General features: G+C 37.3%; 1 protein-coding gene across 50 annotated transcripts in view; it reads left to right on the top strand.

The window, feature by feature from the left end:
* The first annotated feature begins 1 nt into the window (after position 1).
* The window catches only part of LOC133841878 (cell adhesion molecule Dscam2), a 75,788-nt gene continuing 49,336 nt past the window's right edge, over positions 2-26,453 (top strand). For 38 of the 50 annotated variants that reach the window (XM_062274674.1, XM_062274718.1, XM_062274669.1 and 35 more), the window contains exons 1-4: positions 2-477; positions 6,440-6,651; positions 20,768-21,112; positions 24,766-24,936. In XM_062274674.1, coding sequence (XP_062130658.1) covers positions 6,585-6,651; positions 20,768-21,112; positions 24,766-24,936 — 583 coding nt within the window. In that variant the 5' untranslated portion in view covers positions 2-477; positions 6,440-6,584. Of the gene's footprint in view, positions 478-6,436; positions 6,652-20,767; positions 21,113-23,127; positions 23,290-23,476; positions 23,639-24,132; positions 24,295-24,765; positions 24,937-26,453 lie in introns of all 50 variants that reach the window. The other 12 variants (XM_062274673.1, XM_062274704.1, XM_062274721.1 and 9 more) reach the window with 7 other exon arrangements.

A 26,453-nucleotide genomic window follows, 5' to 3' on the forward strand; every position in this document is an offset into this window, starting at 1 on the left:
TCAGTCTTGTTTGGACCGTCGAGCGGTGATTGTCAAACGTAGGGAAGCCGGAGTGTACGTCAGCGTTCTCATAGATTGCCATTGTATAAGTGTGTATGTGAATTGTTTTGGCTACGGTTACGGTTACGGTACGCTACTAGCACACCCCCGCAAACCGGTTCGCTGGTGGTGGTTCAATCATAAGCGCGCTTTGTCTGTGCGTTCGCATCCATTTGAAATTTAATAATAAAATGCAAAAGCAATAAATAATAATACAACAAAATTGTTCAAAAGCAGAGCAAAAGCATCAGCGTTTAGGCTGTTTGTTGTTTGTGTGCGAAGTGTAGCAGTTTTTTGTGCAGAGTCGCCACCCCAGTGGATTAGTGGCACCCTGATACAATTTGCTCACACTCATTGTGATTGTGTCTGTGTGTTTGTGCATTAACAATTACTAAATCAAACGATCAACTTGCGTCTCAAATCAAAATCGAATAAACGGTAAGAAACAAAACTAAGAATTTTGCATATATCTGTCGCTGTCTGGCAACTTCTTTGTTTGTGGGCATGTGTGTGTGTGTGTGTGCTGCTGTTGTTGTTGTTTTCATAGTTATACACGCCCATGTCCCCACCAATACCCCCTGTTAAAAGGGTGATGGCAAAACGACTCGAAGCTATTTTGTGCATTATTGCAGCCTGCAGTGTTTTCACTGAGGAATTTTATCAACTTAGGCCCCAGCTTCCTATTGATTTTTCGCCAAAAACTAAAGTTTTCCCTTTGGCGAATCCACTTTGTTACTTTCCACACTCACACAAACACACACATACACTCAAACAAAAGGGTGTGTGCTGTATAGAGGCTGGCGAATCAAACTCAATTCGCAATGGCGGTTTTTCGATGCCTAGAAAATGCATTTCCTTTGCCTAAAATAAGCGAGAATTTTTGTAAACATAAACATTAGTTTATTTGCTTTTATGTTGGCTAAAAATGTGCATTTATTTCGTAGATTTTCATTTAGAAATTTGCGTTTTGCTAAAACGCTCTGCCTGCATTTGTTCAGTGAATTTTTTTTTTTTGCGCATGCGCTTTGCGCCCTGTGCGACAATCAAAGCAACTCTGCGTTGTTCCTGTGAATCCGTATGCGAGTGTGTGAGTGTGCGAGTGTGTGTGTATGCAGGCAACCTGCCTGAGCCTTTGTCTCTGTCAGGTAGTTTTCCCTACTCAAGGCAGGCTCAGGGCACTTTATAGCTCAAGCATCCTTTAAAATCCTCTGCAGTTTCCATGTGGCACACATACGTAGCGCACATTGTGCTCGTGTATGTGTGTGTTTCGCTGTATATATGTGAGAACAACCCCTGCCAAGTTTGGTACTCATCTCTCATCTCGTCCCGTGCAGCTGTCGCTTAACGTTTTTTCCTTTAGTTTTCTTTATTTGATTTCGCAAGTGTTGCGCCTCGTCTTCGTCTTCCTCTTCCTCATCCTTCCTTGGGTCTCTTGCCCTTCTCGATGACGCGTCGTCGTCTGCAGGTCTTTCGCCCTTTGCGACTCTCAACTCACGACATTGTCATCATCATCTGTAGCAAAAGCAGCAGCAGCAGCAGCAGAAGCAGCAGCATCAAAATCTCTTGCGCTGTTGCTAGGCGGAGTTTTTTGGCTGCGAACTTTGCAATCCTGTTGAAAATTTGTTGCTTCGTCTGTGGATATTGATTTGCTGCAAAATTTTACAGCTGCCCATGGCTGAAACGAAGGTCAAGCAGGAGAAGATGTCCATCTTCGGGTGCAATCTGAAATCGCAGGGCTCCAAGTATATAGCAAATATTGATTTTGACTTCTGCACCAAAGAACATAAAAGGGTAAACTGAGCAACGGGAACAAACAGGCAAATCAAATAATAAAAGCCGAGCAAACAAAACTTTTCATTGTCGTTGTTCGTGTTGTTGCTGAGACCACAAAGTGCACTTGAATCTCAATTAGGCGCAGCGTCCAATGGGTCACTGAACATGGAAGCGGAATGACTGCACCAAAAAAAAAAACCCGGACAATGGACACTTTTCCATTCCTGCGCATTTTATTTCCACTCTTTTTTTCTCGTTTTGTTTTTAATGTTTTTTTTTTCTGTTTGCTGATGACGAACGATGCACAGCTTGTGGATTGACCCTGCAATGGGCCACTGCACTTTGTGGACCAGACACCCTGCGCTCCTTCGTTGTCTCCCCTCCTTTTCCCCTACTTAAAAAATACATTTCGCTGCAGTAAATGGCAAAATTTATTGGCATTGCCACCCTAATGCACAGACATTTTAGCATTTTAGTTGCCATCGACGGCGAAGGAACCCAAAAATAAGAATGAGTAATAAAATTTGGATTTCGTTGATGTTTCCACGCGATTGAGGCATTTCCGGATATGATCTGATCCGATTAGGAGTCTGAAAATCTTTTATTTCCTCGAAAAACACTTGAAATTTGTTACAATTTTAGAAGTCTAAATTTTATGATTCATTTAAAATTATTTAAATATTTGAAGCTTCTAAAGTTTATATTTTGCAAATGCGTTATGTTTACTTAAAATGTAGAAAATACTCGATCTTAAATAATAATTTTTTTCACCCATCTATGATATATCTGTTGGGTTAAATATTAAATTTTTTAAATTGAAATACTCGTAAGATAGAGAGATAAGAAGATTTTTCGAAATGAAATTTGTTGATTTTTATTTTAGAATATTCTTCATCTATTTTATACTAGAAAATAATTTCAAGTTTTATAATATTTCATTAAATTCTAAATTTTTTTGCGCATCCCTTCAAACCCTTTACACAATTATGTTGGTGTCAAGTGATAAAATCCATTTCATATAAAATTGTACTCTAGGGCGTCATATAATACCATAATGACAGATGGATGAATTGCAGAACTGATCGAATATACGAGTTTGCTGAATGTGCGACTGTTTTATAATTATTGTATATGAATCGCATATGAAACTTCCGTGCTGTTGACTGATTACCAGATGTTTTTCAAATTGAAACACGCATGTTTTTTTTTTGTTATTTTTTGGCATATGAATCGTATATTGGGAATTGGCTGAATGGGCGCGTCTCTCAACAGCCGGTTGAATCATGTCAAAGACAGCAAGCAGCACATGAGGCATCACAACAAATGGAATATATCGTAAAGAATTGTTTATAGTATATTGTATTTAATGCTTTTTGTTGCTTGCGGAATTAATCAGACAGGCGACCTACCCTGCTCTCAAGTAGATCTTGATCTATGTAGCTATGTAGATGTGAAAATTCTCTTTCAACTTTTCCACCCCAAAGACGAATGCGCAGCTGTGCAACTGCGTCGTAGTCAAAAAACAAAAACTTGTCATTTGCGTTGTACTCGTGTCTATCCGCTGGCAAAGTTCATTACACCAATTTGAAAGCTAACAATTGTTCAATCCTCCCTTCGTAGATCGCCACGTGCCCAGCCTGTGGCAATTTCCACAGTTGCGCTTGCGCCTCACAACCCTCAAGTCTATAATATTAATCCCTAACTCTAATTCGTAGATGCGCAACGTAATGAAATAGTTACCAGCAGTTGGACGGTGGTTTGTTAACTACAATTCATTAGCTGGCCATAAAACCGTTATCAGATATTTTAATATAGAATTAAGAATGCTCAGTTTGAATATACTCTATAAGATGATTCATGCCATTAACTTTTGAGATAAATTTATTATACTATTAAATAATAAAACTTACTTACAATATTTATTAAAACTTATCCCCTCATTAGTATATTTTCACTATCAACTCAGAAAGTAAAAAGTTCTCAGGTATTTACTGCTTAATCTTTGCAACAAACAATATTGATATCTATTTATTGTTTCATAATTAAATTTAGAAATTGTAAAACAAATTGTAATATTACAGATTACAAATGAAAAAGATCATATTGTAGATACTCTCTAGTAAAAAATGATCAAATTCTGGAGAAGAAAAACATATTAATATGTTAGAAAACTCTATTTGTCAGTCTATATAGTAAAAAGATCTCTTCATTTATTATTTTTTCTATATGTAAATCCAGCAGTTGTTAGATAGAGTAATATTATACTGAAGATATTTTATTTTTCTTTTTAAGATACTCTATAAAATAATAAATGCTTTTTCTCTATTTATTTTATTACATTTCTGAATATCCAAACTTACATTAACGTATAAAAATTCATCTTCAAATTTATTGATCTATCTATTATTCCAATCAATATTTGCTTTTTATTGAGTATAAAACACATTTGCGTAACTTGATTACGAGTAGACTAAAGTTCAGTGTGTCTTTTTACGGCCCAGAGTATAAATAGAGCCTTGGTCATTTGTTGCTGTAGTATGATAAAATTCACTTAAATTTTAATTAAGCGTTAAAAAGCCAACAAATTGCCACTGAAACGCGCTCAGTCGGATTAGATACAATGTATAGAATAGTCTGTGTATGTTACATAGACAAATGCGAAGTCTGCTCGTCTTTACAGACAGTCAGACAGAGTGGAGCTCTGTCAGTTCATTTTGGTTTCCATGTTTGCGTCTATGGCAAGTTCACAGTGTCGGGACGAATAGTTTCTGAGGCATATGTCAATACGAGACAGAGACAGAGAGAAGTAGAGAAAGAGAGAGGGAGGCAAAGAGACATGGCAATTGATAGATATGGATAGAGTCATGTGTGTGTGTGTGTGTGTGGAATCGTGACTTCCTGCCCATCATAAAGTTTTAAAAAGCACGCGAATGTTTTGGGCAGGAGATGGAAGAGAGAGAAGGAGGGAAGTAGGGAGGTGATATTTTATGGATGACAAAAGGCACAAGACGATATCAAAGTGCCTGTTCTATCGCCCCACTGTCGCTGCCCGTTTTGAACATTCGCCCATTTGAGGTTTAATTAATGACATCCACATCGACAGTAGTCGCAGTAGTTGCTTGTCTCGAATTTTCCGCTTTTCCTCCCATTTCCTTTAGTTTCCCATTTCAGTTTCTCTGCTTCTCCGCTTCTCAGCTATATTCGCTAATCGTTCGAATGGCTTTATAAATAGTTGGCGTTGTCTGCGGGTCTAATGTGACCACCATATGTGGAATTTGTGGACAAATTGTCGAGTTGATGGATTTACATAAATGTCTCGGATGGAGAGAGAAGCGTGTGCGATTAGGTCGTAGGTTATATTATGCCATGATTTATAAAGTAAATGTGATTAAGTTAAATCGCTTGAGTTCTTATCGCAACGTTGCTGCTCATCAAGTTTAATGTCGCCACACAAGTTGATAGCTTGCCACGCCCCAACGCCCACATGCAAATATCAAATTACCAATTTATTGTAAAACAATTTTGCACATTCAGCAGGGCTAAAGGGGTTTTATTGTTGTTGTTTGTTGCGAGTGTTTACTGCTGAGTCTCGTTTTGCTTGAAGGGTTGTCCGAGGGGTTGTTGCCTAATCGAATTACTTGCATTTCACTAGCAAGGTAAACATACTTATTTGCTATTGATTAACATCGATGCAGACTGGCAAAATTTAAATTTGTAATTTTATAGAGGGATATTTTGTGTGAATGTCAATAGAATTTAATTAATTTAAGTTATTTTTAAAATTAATTATGCAATTATTTACTTTTAGGTGGTACCATGTCTTTTATTCATAAAAGTAAATTTTTTTGTGTTGATAGGTTACTAAATGTGATATGTTATATGTAAATTTTATAAATTGTCAAATTAAGTATTTTAAATTGAATAAATTTTATAGATTTATATTTTCAAAAGAGTGAAGAAGTATACCTATTTTGACTTAACCTTCAACGGTTCTTATACTAACTATCCATAGGATAATCGGCATAATACTATGTAAAAGGCAGGCGGAGACATCTCGAACTCCATAGGATATATAGTGTGCTTATAGTCGTAATCAGCTTTAAACGCCGATATACTATGTATTTATTTATTTTGGTAGATAATCTGGTATATTTTGCACTCTATGGTATATTATGAATGTAGTAGTAGTATAGCCTAGGTGTATTTTAGTATTTTTGTGGTATATTAATTTGGTATATATTAAGAGTAACATCGCTCTATTTTACTTTTATTGATAATGGGTAGCGGGTATCTCACAGTTGACTACACTCATTGTAGCTTTCTTACATACTAATATAGGGAAGTGTAACAGAGGGAGTTATAAAGGTTTATAGTAATATAAAGCGCCTGCTGCACATGCTTATGAATTATGCTAAATTAAATTAAGTAAATTTTTCTTAACCGCAAAGCAACTCAGAAAATAAGCAAAAGGGAGTTTTACCCCCAAAACAGCATCTAGATTCATAAGTTTTAAGTCTGCTCGGACACCGTACAATAATTTTAAACTTGCTCATTTGGAAGAATATTATATTTTCTCTAGTTAAAGCTAATCCATTTTGCTCTCAATGTTTGTTTCTCATTCCAGCAGCTGAGTCACCGGGTCTACTCGTTGTCGTCTCCGTCTCCGTCGTCGTCGCGTTTGCCGTGTTAACTACACCGTATAAAGGGTGTCTTTGAGCCCATTTTGCATAAAATCGATACAGTCAGCGGCCACCCTCAAAGCGGAGTGTAAAATGGCCTATATGATGCCAAACGAACGCCTCAAATGGCTAACATTGTGCGCAGCTGTTGTTGTGCTTGGTGAGTAATTTCATTTTTTTTTTTTTCCTGTAATTCTCAACACTTTTCGCCAGAAAACCTAAATGATTAATATAAAATGAAATGCTAAATTATCAATTGAAGCTAACAATTCTAATATACAGGGGTTTAAAAATAGCTTGTTGCACTAACAAATAGCTGAACAGACACATTTTGGTAGTGAACACACATTGTGCAATGTTGTTCTTTGCTCTCTTTTTTTTAAATTAAACTTTTACTTTTACTTTTTCCCGGATGGTGCTCTGCTTTTCGTATTGTTGACACATTCCATATCACACTGGGACAGGCCTTAAATACGATATGTTTCTTTATCATAACGTAACCATTTCTATGAATTTTTAATTGCGTTGACTTTACATTTAGATTGCTTTTGTTTCACTGTTTGCTTTTTATTATTCTTATTTGCTTGCCGGTTGCCTATGAATGCTAAATGTATCCAGATACACATATCTGTACTTATGTGTGTGTCTGTATTAAGCAGCAGATAAACTGCGGTTCATTGCCTGCTGCTGAATGAAAGATATGCGCTGTGGAAGTTCAAAGAATTCTCTCTTTATGATTAATGCCCCAGCAAAGCAATCTACGTCATTTTGTGGGTCACTCTGCAACGTTCTAATCGCTTCTACTTTAGTAAGCTTTTGTTTATTGAGATGAAAGTGCACTGCACATGCTTTTAAACTTGTATTTTTAATAGGAGAGAAAACATTAATAACAGATATTCAATTCTAAATAAAAATGGCAGTTCATAAGTCAGAAATATCTGTACCTGAAATCAGCCAACATGGCAAATCTTATTCATTGAACTCAATTGAATGAATATGCATACTAATGTGCTAGCAATTTCCACCTTTTGAGCAACAATTGGGTGGGGCAATCGCTTGACCCGAACACAAAGGTTTCGATTGTTTCATTGCCGTCAGCGAGTTGAAGAGCTCTATTCAATTTATGAAGTTTTTTTGGGACTGTCTGCTCCGAATTCGGAGGGATTCGTATATCTTATGGGTATGCCTTATATGATGCTCATAAATTGAAAGCCAAAAAACCCCATTAGATTGCGGCCCACGTGTCGCATGCGTAATTTGCATTATCAATTAAATGTGCTCGCCGCTGTTCAGCGGCAAAGAGAAACAGAATAAATATGATGCAGAGCAAGTCGCTACAATTTGCGGCCAAGTTATAAATAAATTGACACAAAAAAATGAGCCAACAAAAAAAGTAAAACAAAAAAATTGTAATAAGTTTTCAACAAAATGTGCAGAAAAAAGTACAAAATAATGTGCGTCGCGTGCTTAATTTGAAATTTCTGTCGAATTGCTTGAAGAAATAATTATAGTTATGTGTGGAATTTTAAGCAGACAAATGAAACTGAAAACTATCGACAAGTCGCAATGAAATTCTGTTGAAATTGTAGTACAAAAAAGGGGGGAAAAAGAGAACTATAAGAATACCTGAAATCAAATAAAATTCAGCGATAGAAGTATGTGTGTGAGGAAAGTAAAGTCAAACAAAACATAATCGTAAAAGCGCAATAACAATAAAAAGCATAACAAAACAATTTATAAACAGCGCATAAAATGCCGTAATTTATTACAAGCGAGCTTTATTCAAGTTTGATTCAATGAGATATGTATATGTACATAATGCCAGCCAAGACGCAAAGATACCAACTAAAAGATACAATGCTAAAATTAATTCTTTCGAGCGGCTGCCGCGTTTCTTGCGCTGATTGTGCGGGTCATCATTCAATTGAAATTGATTAAAAACATTTTGCGCCAATTTTCCTTTACATCTGTGTACAGAATGAAGTAATGATGTAGTTGTACCAGTAAATACCCTGTAATATGAATTTTGTATTTATTTAATTGACTCATAAAAGAATTCTTCTATATTATCTTTTTTTTCACATTTTATGGATCCAGGGTATGAAAGTGTAAATAAACTTTCGTTCTATGTACATAACTGAAACTTTGTATGCTTATGTTGTTTATTAAAAATATGTGTTACTCGCTTGTTGCATGCCATCTAAAGTGCATCTTTTGTTTTCGTTGCTGCTGCTGCAACAGCACATTTAATTCGCATTTAATTCAATTGGATTGAAATTCAGCTCACAGTCGCTGTGTCTGCTAATCGTGATATTTACAGGAAGCACGTAATTTAACATGGCGCGAATAAAATAATTAAATAAGTAGAACGAACATAATGCTCATATAGCTTTTTGCTTTTGGTTGTTTGATAATTTTAAATAGAACTCTGACTTAATTATGACATTATGAGTCGTTGTCTTTGTTATTGCTGACACATACTAAGTAAATATAATAACTCAATATCTAGAAAGCTTCTTAGTCTTGCATCATTAAATAAACATTAATTCGTAATCATAATAAGAATGTATTGAGAAGATAGTTTAGAGCCGTAAATGAAATTTGACAGATTTTTGAGAGAAATGTTCTTAGTTAGTAGACGTAATTACAATGGAAAATATTTCATTTTCCAAGGCTTGTACTTTTCACTTTGAGTGAGAAAGAATTTTGTAAACACTCTTGGACAGTTATAAGCTCGTTAGTTAAATAAGAATGTACTTTCAGCTGAATAACAATAAGTGATTCTTATTAACTTAACTGTTTAAAAAGTGCTCACAGATAGAACATTATAATTATAGAATTTTCTTAGACTTCATCAGGTTTGGTTTGCTTTCAAATACAATAGCAATTGCTTCTGTGCTGTCTTTATGTAACTGAGAGCACTCGTAAATTGTATTGAATGGGAGAATGGGAGAATGGTCCTCAAGTGAGAGATTAAAGTGAGATGTGTGCTCCACACGCAACCAGATCGGATCATATCAGATCACTGAACTGGGCTGCCAAAATAAAAGCCATTTCCGTTATGGCATCACAGAGATGAGACGAAGAAAAGAAATGTGTTTTGGGGAGAGGAAAACCGAAGAGAGAGAAAAGCGTATAATTACAAATGATTGATGTACACTAGACGCGAGGAGAAACCGAGGTACCGAGAGACAAGAGTCGAGAAATGAGAGTCGAGAATCGAGAGTGGAGAGTCGAAGATGCCGAAGATGGAGTCGCCACATTTTGCCCCCACTTATGAGAGGCCTCGACGATGGAGGCACATCACACGCGGCGCTTGTCTAAACAACAAAAGGCAAACTGACAGCCAAGGCAACGGGATCGGATCGGATCGGTTGGGATCGGATGGGAAACCACTCCAGCATGGAGGAGGAGCAGCTGCTGTAGCTGCAGCTATAGATTTTTCCTGCACATGATTTATTTTTAATGGCTTTTTTTCCCGAAACGTGTCTCTCGACATCTCGCATGTTCGATACGGTTTATTATTAGTTATTATGCTTGTGCCAAGTGCCAAGGAATTGTCGACACAGCCGCAGGAATGTCGACTCTTTGTTTTGCCAGCGCCTTTCATGTGGAACTTAGGATCTGGCGCATACATACATCATTATCAACATTCGTCTAGTTCTATGGGCAAAGTTTTGTGCATTTCATTGTTGCAGCAATTTTAGCGTCATTATTTCGAATCTCAAGGCAATTTCAGAGTCTCGACGCATGCATAAAGCAAATAGTTTATGAATGCATTTGGAAAGTTTTGTAATACTGTAAAATCTATTTATTTGTTCATCATAAATTCCTTTAGAAATCCTCTCGACATTCGACAGCTTGAGCATCAAAGCGAGTCGTTGCCTCTTTCTGCATTCTTTGGGCCATTAAGAGCATTTGTCATACATTTTGAGCTCATTAACAGACTCGAGCAGACTTTTAAGTATTTCTATAGACAACCCAGATATGTCTAATGTTTCTATATATATATATAGATGGTATATGGTTAAGTATGTAAACCTTAAGAATTTTACGAGCTGCATCGCTGACAATTTATGCTGTCTGCAACTTAAAAATTATATTTGGGGATTCAATTTACGAATCGTGTTAAGAGGTGCATAACATTTTATGTGCTGCTTGCATAGAAATAAGTTAGAGGCCAGCCAGCGCGTAATCCAATTTGACTTCTTGACTGGGGCAAAAACATAATTTAGTTTAGAGTGAGAAATTTGATTATTAATTCATTAATTATGCTCAAAGAAAATACCTTGCTTTACAATCTATTTAGCACATTTTTAATTGAGCAAACTTAATATTATACATTATTATGTTTATTGTCACTATTATTTCGAAGACTGGTTTTATTTTAATGGAAATATAGACCTTATAGACTATTTTTTATTAATTCCTAACTTGAAACTTGCGACCTACTTTGCTATGAATCAAAAAGATCAACTTGTTATATTTTGAAACCAGTTTTGAAATAAATGATATCATTAAAGCAAATATTTTTATTGCATCAGTAAATTGAGCAGTAAAAATATGGAAAATTTGTAGATATTTTAATGAAAACAAAATATGCTTATACAATTATCGATGTTACCCATTAGTTATATTTCAACTATGCTATTCTAGTTCCTCTATCATCTCTTAGTAAACACAAAAGATGTTTTACAATTTCCAATTGTGTTCATTATTTTCCCTGTTTTCTAAGTTTTGTATGTTGGACTTAAGCACATGTGATTTACATGACAGCTAAAGTGAATTCGAATGCTTGTAGTCTATGTTATACTATATTTAAATTTAGGGTCTTGTTTTTTCTCACATGTTGCTCTAAGATAAAAATACTTTGAAAGTGGCAATAACTAAGTGCTGGTTGTGGTTGTCTACGCACTCGTTCCGTACCATCATCTCCATCTCCACGTTGTAATAATTATTTCCCCCCTCCTGTCATTCGCATCAACATCAACATCAACACTCAGAGAGAGAAAGAGAGAAAGAAGGAGAAAAAAAAACGAACTTGCCAACATATTATTATACTTATTTAATGTCTCTGCTTGGCGATGCCTTCAAAATCGTTTAGAGCCGTGCGTTGTTGCCGCATTTCACTCAACAAGCCCCTGAATGGGAATGTGGATGGTAATGGGGATGAGGATGGGGAACTGAGAACTGGGCTTCCGCTCCTTTTTCCATACACTCACTGTCAGGCGCTGTCTCTTCTGGGTGGGTGACTTACTGTGTTTGTGTGTGCGTGAGTTTGTTTTTGCTCTTTGAGTTATGTATGCGTAGGTAAAGTGGATATTAAGTAAGTAGCTACACTTTTTTACGCCTGTCCAAACCATATTCTTTTCTACTCAGAACATAAATTTGTTATACACAGCATAACGTAAATAACAATTAGTTGAGAAATGCGATAGAAATCAACGCACTGGCTGTAACACACTGTAAATTAAAAATTATAAACAACTCGCTGGAAGTGATGAGATTAAAAAGTCGAATTTCAACGCTGAATTATGTGGCGTTAAATTAAAAAGGTTTATCTACACGAAATGGGGGCTAAGAAAATCTGAATTGTCATCTTTATTAACAATACGAAACAAAACAGAAAGAGTAGAAGATTAACATAATTTTGGCGCCCTCACAAAAGAATCAAGCCATAATTTGTAAAATATTTGATTGCCTCGCCCAGAGAGTTGAGGTGACATTTATCAGGCAAACATCATCTACGGCGCGTACGACGAGGCATGACAAGAGGTAACACGTCCCACCTCCACCTCTCCCTCTCATTCGTCAGGCACTTCATGAAATGCTTGTACATTTTTGTGATGTGTGTTCGTAAACTGAGTCACGTTTTTTGGGGGCTGCCAACTCGTTGTGTTTTTGGCGCTGCTTATCGCAGCAATGCAATCGAGACAGACAACAATGACAACAATTCTTTTATTTCGACTTAAAGTTATTTAAAGTTCCATTGCTCGCGTGTTTATGAGTCTTCCCCATTTCGACGTCTCGTGGAAATATCTCTTTTGCGCTTCGTTCTCGGTCTTAATTAATGCGTCGACAGCGTTTGGCTTGTTTTTTAATATGCAAAGCGCGTCGGGCTTTTGTATTTGCTTTTTTGGTGGGGCTGTCTGGGCTGGCCAGCAGCAAGTTGGCAGTCCCACTTGGGACGCACTTCCCCCGAAGCTCTTGACACATTCCCATGCACAAACACTCGCACGTGCGTGGTCGATGCTCGTGAATGTTGTGCAACGCTTTCAGCGACAAACAAACCACCCTCACTCTGTCTCTATTCGTCTCTGTTTCTCTCTTTCTCTTTCTGTCTATCTACGTATGGCAGGCAGTCAACCAGCCGGCTCTTGCTTCCCCCAAAAGTATCTCAAAGCGTTAGCAGCGCCAACTTCTACTTCATACGAGGGTGGGCTGATAAATAGTCGGCCTAACAAAGAAAAAATTTTTAAAAATTCGTAAGTATTTTATTCGATTAGTGTTTTCTATCAGCCGATAACTGTGAAAGTTTCATGCGGTTTTATCAACACTGGTAATTTTGGCGGGACTTTTAGCGCATTCACTTTTGCATTGTCGTCAACATGAATAAAATCGAATATCGTGCTGTCATAAGATTTCTGTTTTTAAAAGAGAAATCCAACGACGATATTAAAAATGAGTTAGACAAAGTTTATAAGAATTTAGCTCCATCGTTGTCAACTATAAAATATTGGACTGCTGAATTTAAACGCGGGCGGACAAGCATTTTTGACGATGATCGCCCGGGTCGTCCCAGAGAGGTGACAACACCAGAAATTGTGGATAAAGTCCATGGAATGATATTGGATGATCGCCGAATCAAGCTGCGAGAGATTGCAAATGCTCTAAACATTTCTCGGGAACGCGTTGGAAACATCTTACGCGAATTTTACACATGAGTAAGCTTTCGTCAAGATGGGTGCCGCGATTGCTCACAATGGAAAATAAGCGCAACCGCTTGCACATTGCGAAGGAGAGTTTGGCATTGCTTAACGCAAACAAACACGAATTTTTCGTCGTTTTGTGACTGTTGACGAAACCTGGATTCATCACCATACACCAGAGAGTAAGGAACAGTCAAAGCAATGGATTTCCACTGGAGAAACGGCACCGAAAAAGGCAAAGATCGGTTTGTCGGCCAACAAGGTGATGGCAACGGTTTTCTGGGATGCCCGAGGTGTAATTCATGTGGATTATCTGGAAAAAGGCAGAACAATTACGGGAGAATACTATTCCAATCTCTTGGGACGATTTGATTCGGAGCTGAAGAAAAAGGCCGCACATGGCGAAGAAAAAAGTTTTGTTTCACCAGGGCAATGCTCCCGCTCACAAGAGCGTTGTCGCCATGTCGAAATTGTGTGAATTGCACTACGAAATTCTACCCCTCCACCCTATTCTCCAGATTTAGCACCCTGTGACTATTATTTATTTCCAAACTTAAAAAATGGCTTGGGGGTAAGAGATTTCATTCAAATGAACAGGTAATCTGTGAAACAAACGCCTATTTTGAGGACCTGGACAAATCCTATTTTATGGAAGGTATTGGGAAACTGGAGGATCGGTGGTCCAAGTGCATACGTCTAAAAGGAGATTATGTTGAGAAATAAAAAGCAAAATTTAAAAAACGTATTTTCTTTGTAAGGCCGAATATTTATCAGCCCACCCTCGTACTTTGCCGTTCCCGCTGGCATTTGTAGCCGTCGTCGTCATCGAGGCACAGTGGTGTGATTATGATATGCATCGTAATCGCTTTCTTAAGCTGAATTTATTATCACAATATACGTAAACAAACTGGGGTAGTTTTCAAAAGTATACCATTTATATTAAAGAATGCATTTTTGGTTACTAAATTCTGCATAATTTAATATCACTTTAAAAGTAAAGAAACTAGCTTTAAAGTAACCAAAAGTAAAATGAATATACAAGAATTTAAAACATCCGAGTTTTGGTAACTTGATTTTGTATCACAATAAAAGTAAAGTGAGAAAGAGTAAAATAAAATGAATTTTAAAGAATTTCATATATATTTTTTTTTGGTAAATAAATTCAGCTGACAGTGTTAAAGAAGAAAATATAATGCATTGTTATCCTATAACATATATTAATAATTATAATAGTTACTACTCAATAAATAAAGGTATGAGCATTTGTACATTTGAACTTTATTGTTTCTATGAGTTTGTGTTGTTAATGATTTTTATCTTATAACAATTCAGTTCCACTTCACTGACTCTGCACAATGAAGCTGCCATAATTACACATTTATTTCAAGTACAAAGGTACATCGTTCTACATATTTTTATAAACCTTACCAACGTGTAATTGTATATAGTGGAATATATGTAAAATATAAGGCATATATAAAGTATAACACTTTTCATAGATTTCAGGACACTGTGTTAGCTGTCGAGACACATCAACTGCATCATCATGCTCGTCATAAACCGCACTCAGTCTCTCAGCAACTTCATAACAAGATTCCACGTGCTATCACTTGGATTCTCTCTCTCTCTGTCACTCTCCCTCACTCACTCTCTCACTTGTGCTTGTACAACATCCCACACCTAAACGATGTCCCATATTGGCTCCTGTTTGCTTAACGGGTGTCTCACGTGTGTCGCTCCAGATAAATGTCACCTTTCCATCAGCGACGCGTCGTCGACTCGACCGCAAGGTGGACAGCTTGTGGTTTCGCATGTCATTCATTGAGTTGGCTGTCGGGATTGGAGAATTGTTGTTAGAACTGCCTACTCTATCGGTGTCTAGTGGTTACTCTGCGTAGGCATTGAATGACATTTTTTGTTACGCATTAGCTAATTGCATTTTAGGCCAACAACTTATAACTTAGTTATAACAGTTGCCCCTGGCTTTAACGTGACTTTGTGTGGGTCTCTGAAACACACGATTCGAGTGGGTAAAACTGAAAAAATACTCGCCACAGACCTTTTAATTCTCTGTTTCACAGCTGTCGAACTGGTTTTTCATCTCGTCAGACAGATGTTTGCTTTGCCAAAAACAGCGCTTGAATATTATAAGAATGCTCCCGATCCGATTGAACTACACGCATCATTAGCTCAACACTCATTTAGAACTTCAACCGTAATGTTTGATGAAAATATCATTTAGATCGCGTGACACTCGCGGTGTTTGATGTTGCACACAACACACACACTCACACACACCTCCCCAAGCTGACCTCTCACCTTATGTGCGTGTTCAATTTTCGATGTTTGGGGCGTATTGTGTTTGGTGTTTTGGGTTCTCGGGTTTTGTGTCATACGTGTGCCTATTGAACTTGTGCGCTTTGTTTTGTTTTTCTTTGTCAGGAAGTTATTAATTTCGAATTTCCTTTTACTTTCCCGCTGCGCATGAAAACAACAGGAATCATTGATGTCTGTAATTACGTCTTTTTTCGGCCTTTGTCTAAGCCTGGGAATCGGTTTATTAGCCAAGACTCATATCAAATGGGCGTAGCACGCACTGGCGACTGAGTGGAAGGGCTCGACACGTCAACTTATTGATTCTTTTTTAATGGAAATTAGCTAATTTTTGGAAATTGTTATAATCGCAGATATATTGTTTTAAAGGTGACATTTTCTAGGTACAAAATTAGGTTGTATAAATTTTTATTAATTGGGTTTACAAAAATTCAGTTTTCAATAACTGCAAACAGAAAATTTATCATCTGTGTATAATTAGAATTTAGTTGTAACTTATCTGAACGTTATAAATGCCAATTTAGAGGACAGAAGACTCAAGTCTTCATTTTACAAACAATTCTCTAAATAAAATAGCTGTTGTGAGGATAAAATTTAATGATATTTGCCAAATGTTCTACATATGTGGAATTCTTTTCTTCGCTGCCAAATGATTTTAACAACTAGTTGGGGTCTTACTTATACCCACAATATTATTCTAACAGTAGTTCGCACCTACTTAAAAGTAGTGGCTGACTTTTATATTTATAGCTCTCTATACTATATACACTTTGAGAGTATTATGTAATAAATAATTTTGACAAAGTAACGCGACAACTTCGCGACAGCATTTTGCTTTAGCTAGAAATATATTTCCTATTACTCATCCGAAGCGTCACACACACATTACGTATACGTAGACACACAGACACATGCATAAATCTATTGCTTAGCTCGTTTATTTGTTTATTTAACATTCAATTCATTTGCGAGTGCGGTTTGTGTTAATGTTTGTTTACTGTGGCGCCATTTATTTGAAACGGCGTCTCGGAAGAGTCAAAGAAGTCTGGAAGCTCCCACGTAGTGATCGTAACTGCGCTGGGAACTTGCCGCTTGCTTGTGGCACGAATCGACAACTGCAACTCAGATGACCTTAGCTTCCCATCAGCGTCAATTGCAATTCCCTCTGATTAATCATTTTGCCGCATAATTGCGTTTACACAGAGACAATTGACAGACGCAGTACGAGTGTATATAGGAATGTTTTGATATGCTTCATGCTTAATCAGACTGCATGTTTGTATGTATTGCACTGTGTAGTATATAGTACATATGTAAGTATATGTAATTGGAAAATTGCGCTTCAAAAACAACTAAAGCGGCACAATTGACTGACTTGTGTTTTGCTGTCGCTGTCGTTGCTCTCCTCGTGGTTTTGTTGGGCAGCTGGTAACGTCACCGGCGACCTGGAACCGGTTTCTGTATGTTTGTTTATTCAGCTTTTGATTTGCCAAAAAAAAAAAACTTTAAGCTAGGGTAAAAAGTGACCGGGCCACTTTATCTGTTGACCATTGAAGAGAAGAAGAAACACCTGCTGCAAAAATCTTTGCAAACAAAAATGAAGCTGCCGAAAAGCTGAAACAACGTGCAGAAAAGTTCGCAAAAGCAAAACAAAACAAAGAAGATCAAAAGCAAAAGGCAGCTGGTCTCGGTGTCAAGGAGAAGCAACAAACAAAGGCAAAAGTGAATTCGGCAAAAAGAGAATTCATTCATTCTTCTCTCTCTCTCTCTCTCTCTCTCTCTCTCTGAAGTGCAATGGAATTAACCAAGGATAATAAATGGAAATCATTTGCTTTTTATTCTCTTGCTGCGGGTGTCATGTTTTTGTCATAAAACCACATATTTACGATCCCATAAAATAAACCAGAAGAGGAGGAGCTTCAGTCTCTTTGCTCTCTAGAGTTCACTATTTCTATTTTATAAGCGAAAAAAAAAACTTTGTTTCTAATCGTTTTCTCAATGCTCAAACTGAAAAGCAGATGTGTAACAGCTGCAAGATATGAGTATGAGTATGAATATAATTGGATTTACGGTGTTCCATCTGCCATATTCGCATTTATTCTTATTCATCTCACTTCATAATTTCGCTCTTTCTCTTCTCGCTGTATAAGGGTATTGATACCCGCTACGCATAGGGTAGAAGGGTATTCTAATTTTGCGCCTACAGCAAATGAGTAGACATCTTCGATCCCATAAAGTAAATATGTATGTATATGGGTAATTCCATGGCGAAATTTGTCCCGTGCGAGACTTTTTGCAGTGCACTGCAGTATAAAAAACATAAACTGAAACAATTTTAAATATAAGCGAATGTTATTCTTAAAGCTTTAGATAAGCACTATATTTAGAGCTAAGATTGATTTTAGGAACTTGTTCTGCTTTACGATAAAACATATAAATTTTTATATGTTTTTGGTTGTGCGTACGAATTGGTTAATTTTTGCAATTATCACAACAGAAAACAAAACAGAAAGCAAATTCTAAAACTATTCTTAGCTCTAATTAAAGTGCTTATCTAGAAAAGCAAAATAAACTTTTCTTGTTTTTAAAATTTTTTCAGTTTTTGTTATTTTCAATGTAAAGAGTCTCACGGGACAAATTCCGTCATGGAATTTCCATATATTTTTATCAGCGTTAATAGCCTTCAAAAAATTCGAAAAGCAAGCGCTTTGAAGCTAGGTTCTTTGGTACATACAAAAATGATTAAGTATTGTAAAAGTTATTCAAGAAATAATTTGACATGGAAAAATGTGGAGCCTAAGTGACGTTGATTAGTAGTGTGGTATATTTTGTAGTCTATCTATACCATATAGATATAGCCTTAAGTACATTGTAGTATATTTTTGGTATTTTAATTATTATTATAAGATATTGCCTTGAGTATATTGTAGTATATTTTTGGTATTTTATCTTTTTAGAATAATACTCCACTGTTTTACTTTTATTTAAATTGGGTATCTCGTAGTCGAGTACACTCCACTGTAGGTTGCTTACTTATTATATATGAGTTTATGGTACTTATCCCTCCACATGGCCATCATGTGTTTGCCACTCTGAATTTTTAATATTCTTTAAAGGAATTTAATTTATGAATTCGCAACGCGTTATTGCGCACTTCCTGCACGTACATAATTAAGGAGTTATCATTGAGAAACAATTGGGAAATGGAGAAATCAATTTGGTTGACCGCAAACCCAACTCACTGACACTCACTCTAATAATTGGGTATTGGAAAAGGGTATCAACACACGCACAATCGAAAACTGTCACACACTCTAAATAGCTGGCTTTGTCAGTTTAATTAATTCGTTGTCATTCTCCAAATGCCACAGTGGCGTGCCGCATGCGGCAAGTTCTTTGCCGGCCTTTAAAGAATTTTACACTGCTATCAAAAAAACACTTACATGCCACGCCCATTGTGTATATGCCCCCTTTTGCCACACTGCTTATTGTTTTTAATTATTCTCTAACAAATTTTGTTGCTTTTCGTGTTGATGTTTGTTTGGAAAGACGAGCTCGGCATTAATTAATGCGAGAGTGGAAATGATAAATTAGACAAGTGGCCACATGGCCCCAAAATGCAACTGTGTGAACTCTGAAGGACATGCGAAATAGTCGTTATATGTAGTAAAGCACGGCTATAGGAAAATGTAGAAGGAAGTTTATGCTATTTTAATATGATGATTTAAGTGATTGAGACTATTAATTAACTAACCTAATAAATTATTAGATGAGAAGTAAAGTTAAATCAAAATCTTGTCAATATTTGTAACTTGATTAGTTAAGTGATTTAAAGTGACATTTATTTTGTGGGATGCAAAATTATATAAACTGAATAAAAATAGACATATAAAATGCTTATGAAATACATAACAAAACAAGTAATTAAGTAACAAAAAGTAGTTCAAATTATGTTGAAATGTTTTCGAACTTATTTTGTTGGGCTAAAGATTTAAAAAGATGAATTAAAGTATAAAAACTAGCTTATATAAACTATCTATTATTGTAAATAATTAAATAATAGTAATAACAAAATATATAATTCTGTTAGGTTAAGTGATGGCAATATTTGTAATTCATTAGGTGAAGTGATTCGAACTGATTTTGTTCGGTGAAAGTTCTATTGCCCAAAGGTTGATATGAAAATCGCTTAGCTAAATTGTTTTATACAAAGTATAAATTAAAAATAATAACATACTAGAAAATGAAAGGTATAACACACAAGTTGAAATGTTTTATTCACTGCTGTATATAGAATTGCGAAGCCTTTTGATATGAGACACAACCGAGCGTTGGCTTAAGGTGAGTCAGGCATTGAAATTGCTGCATGCCGATGCATAAAATGCGATACGAAATTGCTGGCGAATGCAGAAGTGACTTTTGGGATGGGAACAGATGGGTTAGTTGGTTGGATGGTTCTGCCTGTGTCTATGGAAACTTTTGTTGTGCGCCTCAGCAGCAGCAACAGCAGCCTCTTTGAAAGTGTCAATGAACGATTTTAGACCGTTCGCCTTTTGTTTGAGCTTTGCTTTGTGTGGGTGTGTGTGTGTGTGCAAGTGTGTGCAGAGGAAATGAAAGAGAGACCAGTTTGTAGTTGTTGTCGTTGTTGCTGGTGTTCTCGCAACAACAACAACGGGAGCAACAGCAAAAGAGTTCAGCACTGGCTGCAGGGCATCCGCATAGCGAAGCGAGTTACTGATCCATGGCATTCAATTGTCGAGCAGCAACAACCACGACAACAACTGTGGAACAAAAGCCAAACTGTTGACAATTGACTTGGACTCTGACAAATATGATGACAAATTTACATGCATACATGCTCCATATACATACACAGATACTTATATGTATGCATGCGTATACTTAATATGCGCATGTGAATAAACTTCCGTTCCGCTTGCCCTCAATATTTCAAGTGCTCTATGTGTTTTTTAATTATATGTGTTAATTAATTTTCTCTCTTCCTCTTTGCAGCTTCTGTCGGCAACACTTTGGCAGCCAATCCAGCAGATTCTGATCAAAAGGGACCCGTCTTCCTCAAGGAACCCACCAATCGTATTGACTTCTCGAACTCAACTGGCGCCGAAATTGAATGCAAATCGAGTGGAAACCCCATGCCTGAAATTATTTGGATTCGCAGCGATGGCACCGCCGTGGGAGATGTTCCCGGACTTCGTCAGATCTCGTCGGATGGCAAATTGGTCTTCCCACCATTCCGTGCCGAGGACTATCGTCAGGAGGTTCATGCCCAGGTCTACGCTTGTCTGGCCCGCAATCAATTTGGATCCATTATCTCACGCGATGTTCATGTGCGAGCGGGTAAGTTGTCGGTGTTCTAGAGAGAGCAAAAAGGAGTTACGGAGTGCAGAGCAAGCTGGATGGATGTTGGTTAAAATAATTAGAAGAGAAATAAAATGATATAGTCCAAGACTTTTTGAAATTTTAATAAATTATACAATTTATTTATTAAATATAATATTAATATTATTTAAAAGCAGTCAAGAGTTACTTAAAACAATAATGAACTTTTATGTTTGATTATTACATATTATTGAATAGCATAGGAAATACTATAAATATTATTCAAATAAATAATACGTAAAGATTATCTGAAAAATACAGTTTCCAAAATAAAATTTTAGTAAGTGATAAAAAGAAATAATTTTAAATAAATTCAAATGCAAACAAAACACTATAATATTTACTTTCATAGTGAAGCCGTTAAATTGTGGGTTAACAATTATTGATTTAATATAAATTAATATAGGATTTCTTTTAAAAAGTTTGATGATGATATTAAGAAAAGTTAATTAAATGTGATTGAAATTGAATTATATTTCAATTATATTTCATGTCATCAATAGTAAGCATTATTTTCCAATTTAAAAATAGTCTCTCAATATTTTTTTTCACTTCAATTGTAGAAAGTTTTTTTAAGACTTAAAATAGTCATGATAGATTTATTTGGCAGTTTGTTTGACATGTTATTAAAGTATTTAAAACTACAGCCACATCCAAAGCTTGCACTGCACTCAATCAAATATTTATTTCAGGATTTCAGCAAACTTTCAGCAGAACTCGCGCTCCACGTTGGTTGTAAATTCGTCGCTACGTTGTTAAGGGCTGTCAATTTAATTACCAGCATATGTCGCTTTATAATGTGCTATGTAGGAAAATGTTTCAACGCTCTCTGCTGCAAAAAGGAAAATCATTATAGTTGCGATTTTGTTGTTGCTCCATTGCTTTGCAATTTGATGTCAGTTGGCATTTGCCTTAAATCGATTTGTTATTTGCACTTTCAAGCTGTCTAAAGTGTTGAAACTTTTGCAGCACTTCTTGCACTTGCCAAGATACATAGTTTATAGGGTTTGGAGCACATGTGCCACCCTTTGTTGCAGTCGCCGTCTTTGCAATTTCACCGTAATTAATTATTGTGCAAGCTGTTGCTGTTGCTGTTGATGATGATGCAATTGCCACACATCGTTTGCCCCGACGCGTCGTCACCTTGTCCGGTGGGAGGCCAGAGTTCATAGCAGGCGAAGTTCATACTCTCTAGTTATTAGTTGGCTCCCCAAAGACATGCATATATGTATGTATGTTATTTATGGACATTCATGTTAAAATTTGTGAACCTATTCGCTGTGGAAATATCCATTACTTCCGCTTGCATAAAGCAACGTTAAATAGGCCAGACTTAATGACTTCTTATCTAATTATGCTACAATCATGCAAGCAACCCCATGTCACTGGAACGCCACCTGGCGGTCGTGGATGGCAAACAGTTCAGCGTAGCTTAGTCATCGGGTCGCGACAGTTGACGTGTTCGCTAGCAATTAGCCCCATGCCAAGAGAGAGACCTAAGAGACCTAACCCAATCTCTGCTTCCCTTTCCTCCGCATATAAACTCAGTTCCTATTTAACTCCAAGAATTTATCATGTTCGTTTAGTGCCAAAAATATAAGTAAAGCAGAGACTGATGATAATGTTGCCAACATGAATGAAATATGGCTTTAACACGGGCTACACCTCAAATGCTGACTGGCTGGCTGACAACTAAAATACGTTTTTAATTAATTTTATGCTGCGACTGCGACTGTGATTAAAACTATGTTTTTTGTCTCGCACTTTTCACTTAATTGGCCGCCTAATTGTTTTCCGACAAACAGGAAGCTTACGCAGCGTGTGTATTTCCAGGAATTCTATTCAACAGAGTTGTCAAGGTTGAACAGGTGTTTTTTTTCAGCGTGAGAATAGTTTCAGATTCGCACAAACAACAACAGCACTCAGCATACACACTCAGCACTCTTTCATTCATATCGTACACCACTTTACAGTTGTTGCCCAGTACTACGAGGCGGATGTGAACAAGGAGCATGTGATTCGCGGCAATTCGGCGGTTATCAAGTGCTTGATACCCTCATTTGTGGCCGATTTCGTTGAGGTTGTCTCGTGGCATACCGATCAGGAGGAAAACTACTTTCCGGGCACAGAATATGGTGCGATGCCCAACAGCAAGAACAAAATATACTTACTTAGTAGATCTCAGCATTATGTAGGATTAGGTTTCTACTAAAAACGCATGGTCATCGTGTTACAACATTCCTTCATGCAAAATCATTCATCAAACTATTATTCCCATCTTATATTATATGACTATTTTTGTTTATTCTCCTGTATGTTTAGTCGTTTCGCAACACTATGAAGAGGATATACACAAGGCGTTTGTCATTCGCGGCAATTCGGCCATATTGAAGTGTGATATACCATCGTTTGTAGCCGATTTCGTTAATGTCATCTCCTGGCATACCGATCAGGAAGAGAATTTCTATCCAGACACTGAATATGGTGTGTTTTCCTCACTCTCTGTCTTCGTCTGTCTCGCTCGCGCGCTTGCTCACTGCCTTAGTATATGTGTGTCTGTGTGTGTGCGTGTGTGTGTTGCAAAACAACACTACTTTAAACTACCTACGTCTACCAGCAATATAATCCCCCCAAAACACACACCACAACAACAAAAACAGCGACACCACACGTGTACACTGTACAGTGCAAGAGCAGTTAACCAACACTAAGTACTAAGTACTTACCAACACCAACTATCAACAAACGACACCCAACACTGGTACACTAATAACTGTAAAATACGCGCCTCTCACAAACACACCAAGTGTAACTCTGCAATGAGCTAACTCCATTAACCAACACTGGTTAGGTCAAAGTCGTCCCCTGTCCGCTCTTCATTCAGTTTGGTTTCTTTTCTTATTGAACATATATTTATATTAGTATTTTTATTTTGATTTGTGCTTATCCATGTGTCTTGCGCCGATTTTTTGCTTTAGTCGTTACCCAATACTATGACACCGATGTAAATAAGGCCTATGTGATCCGGGGCAATGCGGCTGTGCTCAAGTGCGAAATTCCCTCTTTTGTCGCCGATTTTGTTAGCGTTGTTTCCTGGCACACGGATCAGAATGAGGACTTTTTGCCAGGCAGCGAATACGGTTTGTTCCAAGTTTTCAGGTTTCTTCTATAGAGAGTTAGTTATACTATAAGTTGTTGTAGACTCGTGAAAAGTTCCCTCATTTTCCCCTTCTATAAATTATTTATTTTTCCATTTCGTTTTTATGCATTTTATATACACACATGATACAAAGTTGACTTGTTGTTCTCAGTGCGTGTTTATGAGCCATGTACCTAAACTATTATTAACCTTCAGCCTTAGACAGATACATCGGAGACTTTCTCAGGGAAGTTTGCCATGGCATAGCATGGCATGGCTAAATATTTATGCACATCTCATCAAATTGCGCATTAAGCTGCATTAATTGCATTCGCTCCAGCTCGACTTATTTCAATTAGTCGCTGCTGGGTTTTCACACGCCCAACGTAAACACACGCGAGGTGTGTCAATCCCTTACCCCCCCGCACTTCACTCTCATTAAGTACTCTAAATCTCATTCCATTCCATGTAGTTGTGCAACAGTTCTACGAGTCGGAGGTTAATAATGAGTATGTCATCAGGGGCAATTCGGCGGTGCTGAAGTGCTCGATACCATCGTTTGTGGCGGACTTTGTTCAGGTTGTGTCCTGGCAGGATGAGGAGGGACAACTCTATGGCACACTCGAAGACCAGCAGGGCACGGGTGCGATTCTCGAAACTAAGTTGCTAAGCCTTAACTCTTCGACAAACAATCTTTCCCCCACATTATCCCACTGTACATTTTACATTTTCATTTATTTACTTTTACAGCGCGTGTGTTTTACGATAGTTTTCGCTAGTTCAGTTGATTATTTGCTTTCCCTCAAACATCTTGCAGTCGTCAACCAGTACTATGAGGCTGAGGTTGTTTCCGAGTATGTGATCAAGGGCAATACGGCGGTACTCAAATGCACAATACCAAGTTTTGTCGCCGACTTTCTGCGAGTCGAAGCCTGGGTAGCCAGCGATGGCACGGAATATATGCCGCAAGATGATTTTGGTAGTTCTCCTAACTAGATTGTATTTGTTATTGATAAATAGTGGTTTCCCTCTTAATCATCCCAATTCCTTTCCCAAAATGCTATAGCTTCATTTGTTTGCTTGTTCGTTTTGTACAGTTGTGAATCAGTTTTATGGCGCGGATATTTTAATGGAGTATGTGATCAAGGGCAATGCTGCGGTATTGAAATGCTCGATACCATCATTTGTGGCTGATTTTGTGCGAGTTGAGTCCTGGATCGATGAGGAGGGCACTGAACTGCGTCACTCTGAAAACTATGGTACACTCAACACACACAGTTTGTTAGACTCTAACTTTAAGTTACCTCGGTTACCACGACTATTCAAACACTTTCCACGTTCTCTTTTGATTTCAACTTTTATTTTCCCCCGCTTCATTTTGCAGTGGTTAATCAGTTCTATGAGGCCGAGATAATGACAGAGTATGTGATTAAGGGCAATGCAGCAGTGTTAAAGTGTTCGATTCCCTCATTTGTGGCTGATTTTGTGCGTGTCGAGTCGTGGATTGATGAGGAAGGCAACGTGCTGACCATCTCCGACAATTATGGTGGGCAATATGCTATAGTGCAGCTCGGTTTAGACTTAAGTTAGCGACGAATCCAAATCCCCAAATCCGTAACTGAACCACAAAATTATCTATTGATTTGCTTATTTGTTTTGTTTTTGCGCAGTCGTTTCACAGTTCTACATTACCGAGGCTGAGAATGAGTATGTGATTAAGGGCAATGCGGCGGTGGTCAAGTGTAAGATTCCCTCGTTTGTGGCCGACTTTGTGCAGGTCGAGGCCTGGGTGGACGAGAATGGGGTTGAATTGTGGCGCGATAATGCAACCAGCGCTTATGGTACAGTTTTTAAAATCATTTTACATTTTCTCCACATAGCTGTTAAAACTTTTAAGATAGTTCTTAGACGACTTTTCCCAACAAAAACACTTTCCATCCATCACTTTTGTTTTGTCAGTTGTCATTCAATCGTATGAATCGGAAGCGGATAATGAATATGTCATTCGTGGCAACTCTGTGGTTATGAAGTGCGAGATTCCATCGTATGTGGCGGACTTTGTTTTCGTCGATCTCTGGCTGGACTCAGAGGGTCGCAATTATTATCCCAATAATGCTGAGGAGACGGGTACTTTTTCCATTTCGTATTTTTTTGTGTGGG

Source organism: Drosophila sulfurigaster, chromosome 3 (assembly GCF_023558435.1).
Source record: "Drosophila sulfurigaster albostrigata strain 15112-1811.04 chromosome 3, ASM2355843v2, whole genome shotgun sequence".
NCBI lineage: Eukaryota > Metazoa > Arthropoda > Insecta > Diptera > Drosophilidae > Drosophila > Drosophila sulfurigaster.